A 12,748-nucleotide genomic window follows, 5' to 3' on the forward strand; every position below is an offset into this window, starting at 1 on the left:
TCTTATGATGCCATTCATTACAGAACTGTGGAGCTAACGATCTCCAAAATATAGATGTCCTAGAAGTGGAACCTATTCGTTTCTGAGACGTCCTGTAACAAAGGATAGTGACAAAGAAGGATGAAAATAGACCAAACATGTGACGTCACAGGCGCCCAGCACGGGCAGTGTTGGGTTTGTTCCCGACTCACGGCTGCGCAGTTCGCCAGTGACGGTGGGAATACCTACTGCGCATGCTCCGGTTCCCAAGGTCAGGTTCCGCACCGTATCACGTGCTCTTCGGTACGGCGGGAACTGCATGGGTGGGTTAGCAGAGTGAGGCCTGGTTATATAGAGCAGCCGAGTCGTTGCTCCCCAGGTAGGTTGCACGATATACAATGGTCGCACTTTTGCCGTGCAGAACTTCTGGTTCGGGTCGGTTGCTCAGCAACTGCCGCTGAGTGTGAGGGGAACCAGCTATGTCGCATGCGTGTGGTCCGCAGAGGCGAGTCCGTCAGCTTGGCGCTTCCCCCGACAATCCGCGAGTTGTGCTCACAGAGCGTCCGTCTACGGATGCTGGCAATTTGAAGTAAAAGTATTATCTTCAGGCATCTGGACTATTTTTGCGCAAATTCGTTATCTGTACCCAAGAAGGGAAACTTACTTTTGGGGTCAGTTCTCCAGATTGAAATTCATCACGATGAAGGGTCTCGGCCAGAAACATCGACGATTCCCCCTTAATACTGCCTGATCTGCTGAGTTCCTCCAGCATTTTGTGTGTATTGGTATAGATTTACAGCACCTAAGTCGGACATTTATTGTATTTGTCATACTATCAAGACCAATTTTTTTCATCAATTTTAATATTCAAATCAGTTTCCCATTTTTGTCTGGACTTAGGAATTCCTGGTTTAATTGTCTGTTTTTGAATCAAATTATACATACAAGACGTAAATTTTTTATTTTTACCTTTTTGAATTAAAGTTTCTATTTCATTCGGTTTTGGCATTAACATTGTTTGACCCAGTTTATCTCTTAAATAGGCCTTTAATTAAAAACAACAGAAAAGAGTGTTATTTGATATTTTATATTTATTTAATTGATCAAACGACATCAATATACCTCCTTCAAAACCGTCACCTATATATCTGATCCCTTTTTGAAACCAGTTATATAAAAGTTGATTATCCATTGTAAAAGGAATGTCTATTTTGAATTAGGGTTCTCTTTGCTAATAAAGATTTCTTTATCCCATCATCCACATTTACCTTATTCCATAAATCGATCAAATGTTTTAATATAAGAGATTCTTTCTTTTCCTGTATCCATTTGGATTCCCATTGATATATAAAATCTTCTGGTATATTTTCTCCTATCTTATCTAACTATTCTAATCCATGCTGGTTTTTCTTCATCAAAAAAAATGCAATAAATCTAAATTGATTTGCTTTATAATAATTAAAATTTGGGAGTTGTAACCCTCCTAGGTCAAATTTACATGTCACTTTTTCCAACGATATTCTTGACATCTTACCTTTCCAAAGAAACTTCCTCACACATTTATTCAACTCTTGAAAAAACTAATGGGGCAGTTGTATTGGTAATGTTTGGAATAAATATTGTAATCTAGGAAATATATTCATTTTTACAGCATTAACTCTACCTACTAATGTTATTGGTAACATCATCCATTTATCAAGATCTTCTTGTATTTTTTTCAATAATGAATTGAAATGTCCGACATAGATTAAACCCAAATTTATCTGACCAATGTTTCTGATCTAATCAAGAAATTGGTACTTTTTTACACTCTAATTGGTCTTGTTTTAAACTTCAACTTTTTTGGATAAATCTAAGACTTTTAATGGAACAAATTATTGGAATACAACTTTCACATAGCCCAATATTATTTTTATTAGGCAATATTGAAGGGATAATACCAAAGCCTAAATTGAATAAATATCTGAAAAAATTTATAAAAATTGCATTGGCAGTAGCCAAAAAAGCTATTGCAGTTACTTGGAAATCAGATTCATACTTAACTATGGACTGTTGGAATAATGAAATATATAGCTGCATTCCACTTGAAAAAATTACTTATAATTTAAGAAATGAATATGATATATTTTTGAAAATTTGGCACCCCTATCTACAAAAGATAGGATTAAATATATAGGTCCTTTGAAGATAAAATTATTAGTTATTTGGGGGAAAAAAATAAAGATATATACCGGTACTAAAGTTATTTTGAACATGTGGGGATCCTCCAATATCCAGGCAATCCTTTCTTTCTTCTTTCTTTCTTTTTTTCTTTTTTCTTTTTTCCCAGACAGGGATGTTAAGGGGGGAGGGGGAGGGCTAATCTTAATTTTCATTAATCTATTATTCTATTCATTTTATGTAATTCTCTTAAAAATTTAATTTAAAAAATAAATTAAAAGAAGATTTACAGCACCTGCGGTCTCCTATGCCACCAGATTGATGTTTTAATTTTTTATTGAGTTGAATAAGAATGAACAGTAAGTTGAATTGTATTTCTTAATAAGGAATAATAGCTAGAACAATGTACGGTAATTGGAAGCAAAAATGGGTTTTGGCCTTTACTCAGCTATTCATCAGAATCAGAAATAGGTTTAATATCACTGGTGTACGTCATGAAATGCGTTCTTTTGCAGCAGTAGTACATTGCCATACATAACTATAAATTGCAATAAGAAATATATAATTAAATAATTATGGGGGAAAAAACATAAAATACTAAAGCAGATGTTAGATGAGGAAGAAGCCCTTACATTAATCCCCATGTTGCATTTTGGCAATAGTCTTCAATATGTATAACACTGTCTTTGTCTGTCTTGTCAAATGCTATGCATGATATGTTTACCCTTTAGATATGGGATGTACTACTACTTAGAAGTCCAGTAGGTGTGACCTACTCAAATTCAATTTTGAGCACCACTTGATTCCCTTAATATCACCACCAGGACTACATATCATCTCAGAAGCTTCTTTCCTGTAGCTATCCAGCTTCTTGACAAAACTCAGAGAGATGTAATATGCACAAAATACTGGAGAAACTCAGCAAGCCAGGCAGCATGTATGGAAAAAAGTATATTTGATGTTTCTGGCCAAGACCCTCCAGCATCTGCTGATTTTTCTCTTGTAGGTGTAGTACCCTAACTGTCTGCTAAATGTCTTTCCTGCTCTTGTTCTGTTGATAATTGAGTCTGTACATATGTTCACATTTATTTTTTGATTATTGACATTTGCGCATGTGACCATTCTGCTAATTGTTGATTGCTCATTGCCGTTTGTACTATTGTCTTGTAAATGGTTATTGTGTTGTCTGTTATGGTATTGTGTTTTATGCTTGCCACCAAACCACAATCAATTCTCGTGTTTTCCATACTCACAATAAAGTGATTCTAATTAATATCCAGAAATCTATTAAACTCTATTTTATGTGAAAGAAATGATTAATCATTATAATAGTTTCATTGAAAGATGTAGGAAACTGGAAAGTATTGATAGGTGAATTATGAAGAGGTATTTTCCTCTGGCTAGAGTTTACAGAACTAGGGAACATTGTTTTAGGATGTGCACTTAAATGGTGTCTTGAAAATGCAGAACAATAAGTTAAACTATCCAATAAAAATTGTATTTATACAGAACTGTACTAAATTCTATAAAGTGAAGATATTTTTAAAAATAACGAAATGAAAAGTTTCTATCAAAAATTTACTATAAAGAGCAGTAAACAGTAAAAGAACTAAATCTCTTGGGTAGACTATTGTGCAGTTTTGTATGAAAGTTGTCCAGTAGGTTGTTCAAAACATCTTGGAGAAATTGCCTCAGTCTTCTGCAGACTTTGGCTGTCTCACTTGATTCTGTCTTGCTGACGGCCTCGATGATGTTGAGATCCAGGCCTTGTGGAGGCCAAACCATCTATTGCTTCGCCACTTCTTTTTGCTGGAGTTATTTCTTTATGACCTTGGGGTCATTGTCCTGCTGCAGAATGAAGTTGGGACGGATCAGACGCCTCCCTGATGGTAGTGCCTGATGGATGACAATCTGCTTGTTCGTCTCAGCACTGAAGGTATCATTAATTCTGACCAAATCACCTACCCCATTTGCAGAAATACAGACTTAAACCTGCAGGAAGCCTCCGCTGTAATTCACTGTGGCTGCCAACACTCATCCACACAGTGCTCTCCAGCTATTCTATGGACAAACTGCCTTCTGTTTGAACCAAAAATTTCAAATTTTGAATTGTCAGTCCAGGGCACTTCCTGCTTAGCATCCCAGTCCTTGTGTTTTAGTGCGGAGGTGAGTCTCGTGGCTTTCTTGGAATAGATTTTTGGCAGCAACTTTTCCATGAAAGCCACTTCTGACAAGACATCTCCAGACTGTAGAGGGGTGTACTTGGGTACCAGTGATTTCTGTGAGTTCAAGCTGAGAGCAGTGCTGGACTACTTCCGATTTAGAAGAGACATCAGTTTCCATGGCTGCCCACTGCATTTCTGGTCCTCAACCATGCCTGTTTCTTTGTGCTTTTTCAGAAGAGCTTGGATGGCACATATTGAAACTCCTGTTTGCTGCAGAATTTCTGCTTGGGAGAAACCTTGCTGATGCAGGATGACCATCTTGTGTCTTGTTGCTTTGCTCACTCTTTCTATAGTGTAAGAATTGATGATTTTTAGGTTAAACTGTCACATCTGTCGCACACTTGTCTTTTAGTTTGGTTATCCTTCACGGAGTTTGATTCCTTCTACACCCATTTCTGTTTCAGTTATTCAGTTTAATTCATTCAACTCATTATGTCCTTGATCATCAGCACTTGTTATCTTTGTTTAATCATACACTGGGCTAGATACCTACAAAGTAATCATTTTTCTTTGAAAAGTTGTCTATTACAGTCGGCTCTCCTTATCCGCGAGGGATTGGTTTCGGGACCCCTCGTGGATACCAAAAAATGCGGATGCTCAAGTCCCTTATTCAACCTGTCTCAATGCGGTGGACCTTAGGACCCAGTGGAACCTCAGACCTTATTTAATGTATCTCAGTGCGGTGGACATTAGGACCCGGCGGCCAAGCTCTGAATCCGCGGTGTTTCAGTTCACGAAAATGATCACGATTGAAAATATAGTGGAAATAATAAAGCGATCGGAAAGAGGTGAAACGCCATCGGTCATTGCAAAAGTGTTAGACTACGTTGGTCAACGATCGGAACAATTTTAAAGGATAAAGTGAGAAAGGCCCTGCCCCGATGAAAGCTACAATTATTACTAAGCAACGCAGTGGTTTAATTATTAGGTTTTGGGGTTTCGAGTTTTTGATCTTCCACATCAACCCGGCATGAATGGAGAGCGCACTTAATAGCGGTCTGTCACTGGATTGAACTCGGGAACTTTTGTTCCCGAGCCTGGCGCTGAAACATATGTTCTTAAGTGTTTTATATGCATAGAAAGGTAAAATATGTACTATATACTAAGACAAACGTTTGAATAACTGACGCTAAATAATCCTGGATGTACCTGTTTCGACTTACTTAGTAAGAGAACTTAGGATTTTTTTTTCTATCCTGATCCACGATAACCCACGCACATCCTCCCGTATACTTTAAATCATCTCTAGATTACTTATAATACCTAATACAATGTAAATGTTATTTAAAATAGTTGTTGTACTGCATTATTTAGGGAATAATGACAAGAAAAAAAGTCTGTACGTGCTCAAACAACAAGTGCTGGAAGAGCACTTCCCGGTTTTTGCAGTTGGTTGAATTCGCGGATAAGGAGGGCCGACTGTACTTAATATTACTTCATTTAACAAAATACAAAAACTTCTCTAACGTTTAATTTTTTGGAAAATGAATGGAGTCTAAAGTTTGCTCTTTTCTACTGACATGTTAATGCAGAAGACAAAGTAAGCATCTAAAACAAAATTTGTATAAAAAATCTAGGGTGCACAAGACTTGCACTATACTGTAATTAGGGAAAAAATGACCACTTATGCTGTTGAGTTAAGCCTGCATATACAACTATGAAGGCCTAACAAGAAATCAGTATTAATAAGCAGAATAGTTCAGCCTGTGCTTCAATATCTCAAGCTTGTGCCAATCCTAAAAGAAAAAATGTGATTAGTCAAGGTCTCATTGTTGTATCCTTGGTACCGATGGCTTCCTTTATAACTCTTTCAGAAATATATTGAATACACTTACTGTCAAGGCAAGATTATTTGTATAGCAGTTTTCAAACGCAAGGCAGTTCAAAGTGCTTTACAATAAACAAGATATAAAAGTCAAATATCAAATTTCAGACAATATAAAGAGAATAAAATCACATATAAAAAATAAAGGTTACAGTGCAGGAGATTCTAATTTAAAGCTACAGTGAAAATAAAAGTTTTAACCTTTGATTTAAAAGAGCTTAAAGTTGGGGCAGACTTCAGATCATCTGGAAGGTCATTTCAGATATGTGGAGCATAGTAACTAGAAGCTGCTTCACTATGTTTAGTTTTGACCCTGGGGATGGTGAGCAGATCCACCCCAGATGACCTGCGAGCTCTTAATGCAGCAAGAGATCAGAGAAAAATTTTGGCCCTAGACCATTCAGTGCTTTATAAACCTGCAGTAATATTTTAAAGTCAGTCCTCTGATGGACAGGAAGCCAGTGTAGTGATCTGAGAACTGCAGTGATGTTTTCTATTTTCTTCATCTTAATGAGGACTCTAGCATCAGCATTCTGAATGAGCTGCAGCTGTAAGGGTTTTTTTTTACAGTAGGTGCTGTAGTCATGTCAGTTGTCAACCCTAGTAAAGATCAATGCATGGATGAGATCTTGCTGAGACATAAACCCTTTAACTCTCTATATTTTGAAGATGATAGTAGGCTGACTTTGTATTTGTCTTAACGTGGCCGTTAAAATTTAAGTTGGAGTCCATCACAACACCATGGTTTCTGGCTTGGTTTGTGGACTGTAATGACACGGATTCTAAGTGAGCACTGACTTTATATTGTTCGTGTTTGGCACTAAAAGCAAATTTCAATTTTCTCTTTGTTTAACTGAAGGCAATTTTGGCACATCCAAATCAGTTTGTTTCACTAAGTATCCTTAGCATGTAGGATGGTAATTGACAAGTCTGGTATTGAAAGGCAGTTGTGTTCTCCTGATATTGTGTATAAAATGGGCTGGAGTGAATTGTGGAATTAACTCTATAACTCCATACATAAACTCTATAAATATATATTCAAAAATTTTCCATGTATTCCATGGACCAAATGCAAATCTTTATCATTGGGAAGAAAGTGCTATTTAATTTGGACAGTGGCCACAAACATCCTAAGGATTAAGTGTATCTCAATCTAAACTCTTAAGTCAGAAGATGATAGTTTCAAGATGCATCCATTATTTAAACACCAAACCAGTCCTTCCAGTGGAGGACACATAAAATATTACGTACCTAGAGGTGCTCTGCAAAGACAAACTGGTTTCCCTTGGAGGACCGTATAATAATATCTAGAAGGATTTTACCTCACTTTTTTGTGGATCGTATATTTAAAGTGTTGATCTAAATTTGAAAACACGATAGACATAAAAATAACTTACTATTGTTGAATACTTTTATCCTTCAGTTTTTTTAACTGGCTTGAAAAATTGATGAAAAGATGATCAATTGATTATTATTTGTTATTGTGGAAACTTGCATGCAATTTGGTTATTTATTTAGTTTAGGTGGTTTGCTTTTAAAAGGCCTGATATTAAATTTGCACTGTAAATGTAAGTTATAGACAAATATTTTGGAGTTATTTTGTTTGTTACTTATTCTCAATTATATTAATGCAGGTTATTTACAAAATGTCAACCAGAACAGCCTCTGTCCATGCCAAATGGATTATAGGAAAAGTGATTGGAACAAAAATGCAGAAGACTGCTAAAGTCAGAGTAACTAGGCTTGTCCTGAATCCATATCTGTTAAAGGTAACGTATTTGCTTTGAGATGTGTCGAACTGTTTTGTAGGTTAAGCACAAAAAAATGAACATTTATCCAATTTGAAAACAAATTATTTTTGAACACAATCTTTTGTTCACATTAATAAGTACTGTTATAAAGCAGAGAACAGCATGGTTTTGGGTTTGATTTTTCCCAATTTATTTCTAACATTTCCTATCATTTTTTAAAAACTGCATGACCTTTGACAGTTTTAATCAGAACCTCTGTTCCTTTTGAAGATGTGATATACTGGAATAACTCTACACTTGACTAAATCCTATATTTCCTTAATCTAAGAAATTATTCTCTCTTCCTTGAATGACAGAAATTGTTTTAATTGTAGAAAAGTTGTGCTTTTAAAAATCAAATTATTCTGCATATTCTCAGTTTAATTTTGTTTGTATGTCTTCAATCAATTTTCACGTGACAGAGGATGTACAGTCATTTTGGTGGAAATCAGAAATTAAAGTACAGTTGCAAGAAAAAGCTTGTGAACCCTTTGAAGTTACCTGGTTTTCTGCATTAATTATCCTAAAATGTGGTATGGTCTTCATGTAAGCCACAATAACAAGCAAAATCTGCCTGAACTAATAATATACAAACAATTGTACTTTTCATGTCTTTATTGAACTCATCGTTTAATCAATCACTGTCCAGGCTGGAAAAGTATGTGTACCCTTGTATTTAATAAGTGGTAGAACCTCCTTTAGCAGCAATAACCTCTACCACATGTTTCCTATAGCTGCTGATCAGACCTGCACAATGATGAGGAGGAATTTTAGACCATTCCTCCATACAAAACTGTTTCAGTTTGTCAGTATTTCTGGGATACCTTGCATGAACAGCCCTCTTCAGGTCATGCCACAGCATCTCAATTGGGTTAAGGTCTGGACTGTGACTTGGCCATACCAAAACACAAATTTTCTTCTTAAACCATTCTGCTGTTGATTTACTCTTGCGTTTTGGATCATCCACTTGTTGCATCATCCAACTCATATTAAGCATCAGGTGACAGACCGCTACCCTGACATTCTCCTGTAAAATGTCTTGATACAATTTGGAATTCATTGTTCTCTCAACAATTGCAGGCTTCCCAAGCCTTGAGGCAGCAAAGTAGCCCCAAAGCATGATGCTCTTTCCACCATGCCTCACAGTTGGGATGAGGTGTTGGTGTTGATGTGCGGTGCCCTTTTTCCTTCAAGCATAGCAGTGTGTATTTCTGCAAAAAAAAAAGTTCACCTTTTGTCTCATCTATCCACAGAATCCCAGAAGTGTTGTGGAACATCCAGGTAGTTTTATGCAAACTTGAGACGTGTAGCAATTTTTTTTTTGGAGAGCATTAGTTTCCTCCATGGTACCCATGAACACCATTCTTGTGCAGTATTTTTCTTACAGTGAAATCATGAACAGAGACTTCAGAAGGTTCTGCATATTTCTGCAGTTATCCTTGGGTTCTTTTTCACCTTCTTCAGCATTGTATGTTGTGCTCTTGATGTGATCTTTCAGGACACCTACTAGGGAGAGTAGCAACAGTACTAAATTTCCTCCATTTGTAGACGATTTCTCTTACTGTGGACGGATGAACACTCAGGTCTTTAGGAATGTTTTTTTTAGCCTTTTCCAGCTTCCTGCATCTCTGCAATTTTGTTGGACTAGTATTGTGACTCAGCTGAAGATCAAACAACATTTTATGAGTAATTTCAAAGGGTTCACAAACTTTTTCTTGCAACCATACATGCACATTTTCACATCAGAATCTTTTTTGACCATTAGCTGTCAACAAGATAAATGCTGTTATCAGTTATATACTGAGAATTGATTGTTGCTTTCATGAGGAATTCAGCTTGAAATCTTAACCTATTTCTCTTTTCACAGATGCAGCTTGACCTGCTGAATATTTCCCAGTACATTTTGTTTTAGATTACCAGCAGTTATAATTTTTTAAATTTTAATTTGTTGTGATAACCCAGTTGAGTTACTAATGATCTTTAAGGAGGAATAAAAATGTATAACTATTCCCATATCATCTGATTGGCACGGAACCCTGTATCCTAAACTTTCACCAACTCTATCAGGAGTACTGTGGCTGAAGAGCATACCACCCACAAAATGCAGCAGCATGCTGAGGTTTCTGTGAGAGAAATTGCCAAGATCACAACTATTTTGAATGGCGAGGATAGGTGCATAGGAACCTGCCGATTCCACTCTAAGTTCGTACATTACTAATTTAAATTATATCATTGGTTTGTACAACTCATTGGAATTCCTTGTCCATGAGCACCATCAGAGTGGCTTTGCCATGTGACTGCAGTGTCAAAAAGGCAATTTATTTCTATGTTCGAGGAGAATTGTGAGTGCTGATGAAACATTGGCTTTGCTAGCTATGTCCACATCCTGTAACTGAGCAGATTAAAAAGAAAGTTTGGTTCATAACTCTCCACTGTTCCACTCTGGAGATACTGCTTTGTTTGTAATTATTTTTCAATTGTCTCCAATATATGTACCTATCAGCAGATAAATTTGCTGAAGAAGTAGAAGCCAAGCAACATTCCCTCTAAATATTTTTGCAGCTACCATCGTCCATTGCTCTGAGCAGGAAGTTTTTATACAGCCTGAAAAACGCGCAGCACTTTAAATTTTTTTTGTAATATCCAGAATATTATGCATAATAAATATTTAGAATGAAAATTGAAAGTCACATACTTTAATGTTTTAATTAATGAAATTTACAGAATTTTCACATCAAACAAACACGAACTACAAATCTCAACACAAGTAAACAATATCAGGCAGTTAAAACATCTAACAGGGACAATGGCAAAAATAAAATGTTATAACTAGATGAGGTTGGCAGACAGCAGGCTGGCGGTTTTAACACTGAACTACTGATTTCCATCTGTGTTTGTAACAATTTGTTGCAGTGTTGCAACTTGAAATACTGACAATGTTGAAGCTGTAAAATGTTTCAAAGTAAAGATTGTGTTATGATTCAGAAAACTTATGGATTCTATTCATTAACATTAGTTACAGGGTATTTCAGAATTATAAGTAGATTTTTAAATTGGCATAATTTCAAAATTATATTAACATATAAAGAAAATTCCAGCTGCGTGGCAACAAAGGCTTTGTGCTTGGGAGTGTTTCAGTTACTGCTCAGCATGCACCTGTGCAGCTTAGGGAACAGCGATGTCGAGTAATAAAAGAATCAATAATCTTTTTACCTCTGCAGCGTACCTATCTAAACACCGTATTCCTTAATTTCTAAAAGTCTTTAAATTGCTGCATCAATAATTATCTTCGGTAGATAATTTCACATTGCCAGATAACCAACCCTTTATCTTTCATGCCCTTGGTTCTAGATATTCCAGCCCAGTAAATCCTTGTATCTGTTCTGTCAAACCCAGTAAGAATTGTGTATGCATGAATGAGATCATTTTACATTATTGTGGGTAGAATATAGGACCAGACTGTTTAGTTTCTCCTCACTGGATGATTTGTCCATCCCAGGAATCAATCAGGTATATCTTTGGTAAAGCAGGGTGACTAGACATATTCACCATCTAGATGGTGTCTCATCATTGCCTGATATAAATGCAGTAAGATATCTTAATTTGTGTACTCAATTCCTCATGCAATAAGGGTACTAGATTTTTTTTTCTAGTTATTTGCTGTTCCTGCATGGTAACTTACTGTGCTTTATGTCTTGTATACCCTGGTCCCTTCTTAATCTTTTACCTTTATTTTACATTGTAAAAATCCAGGTTAGGCTATTTGTTCTTAGTCAGGAATGAAGTTAAAGTACAGCAAAACTTTATTTTCATAAAATGCTGATGAATACAGGCTAGATGTGCTTTTTTAACAATTTTTATTTCAAATTTGTATTCATTTTTCCACAGTTTTATAATAAGAGGAAGACCTATTTTGCTCATGATCCAAAAGAACAATGTACTCTGGGTGATATTGTGCTTCTGAAGGCTTTATCTGAACGAAGAACCAAAAATGTAAAACATGAACTGGCTGAAATTGTTTTCAAAGTTGGGAATATTATTGATCCTATAACAAAGAAACACTGCAGTGGGAGCAGAATAATTGAGCCCCTCACAGACTTTGATTCAGATGTCAGATCTCTGAATGACCAGTTAGAGAATTTAGAGATCAATACTACGCAGAGTAATTCTGAACAGAAAACCTCAATAAACTGAGCTGAATAAATGTTGGCAAATATGAATGTCTTTACCATAAAAATGTATTGATGTTTCTAGCATTTTGAATAAATCATACAATATAGATTTAAAGATGTAATAATATTTCTTGTATCTTGTATTATTTCTTTCCCATGTTTTTATTAATATCAGAATAAAATAAAAGGAAGCAGTTATTGCATGTAATGCTCAACATCAGAAGTGTGCATTTCTTTGTATACTTTTACATTTAAACTATGTAATGAGAGGTGACACGGTGTTGCCTGTGTGAAGTTTGTATATTCTATCATGACTGCAAAGATGTGGGTGGCTGTAGTGTAGGATGAGAGTTAAAATGAAGAAATTTGGCCTCTCCCCTAAAACCCTCACTAAATTTTATAGATGCACCATAGAAAGTATTCTTCTAGGGTGCATCACAACCTGGTATGGAAGTTGTCTTGTCCAAGTCCAGAAGATCGTGAAATAGCCCAGCACATCACACAAACCAATCTTCCATCCTTGGACTCACTTTACACCGCATGCTGTCAGAGCAGTGCTGCCAGGATACTCAAGGACACGACCCACCCAGCCAACAC

At 36.1% G+C, this 12,748-nt stretch overlaps 1 protein-coding gene across 1 annotated transcript; it reads left to right on the top strand.

Annotated features, from left to right (window-relative positions):
- Window positions 1–222: 222 nt before the first annotated feature.
- mrps17 (mitochondrial ribosomal protein S17) lies at window positions 223–12,366 on the top strand. Its single transcript, XM_073053575.1, has 3 exons — window positions 223–358; window positions 7,824–7,958; window positions 11,868–12,366. The coding sequence occupies exons 2-3, from the start codon at window positions 7,836–7,838 to the stop codon at window positions 12,171–12,173; spliced, it is 429 nt and encodes a 142-aa protein (XP_072909676.1). The 5' UTR covers window positions 223–358; window positions 7,824–7,835; the 3' UTR covers window positions 12,174–12,366.
- Window positions 12,367–12,748: the final 382 nt, after the last annotated feature.

The sequence above is a fragment of the Hemitrygon akajei genome, chromosome 8, assembly GCF_048418815.1.
Source record: "Hemitrygon akajei chromosome 8, sHemAka1.3, whole genome shotgun sequence".
Lineage (NCBI taxonomy): Eukaryota > Metazoa > Chordata > Chondrichthyes > Myliobatiformes > Dasyatidae > Hemitrygon > Hemitrygon akajei.

What these genes read in the sequence shown, in the direction of transcription:
- mrps17 (XM_073053575.1), top strand. Translation starts at nt 7,836, where the DNA reads ATGTCAACCAGAACAGCCTCTGTCCATGCCAAATGGATTATAGGAAAA. An exon ending in TGAATCCATATCTGTTAAAG is followed by an intron (nt 7,959 to 11,867) that starts GTAACGTATTTG and finishes ATTTTTCCACAG; the next exon opens with TTTTATAATAAGAGGAAGAC.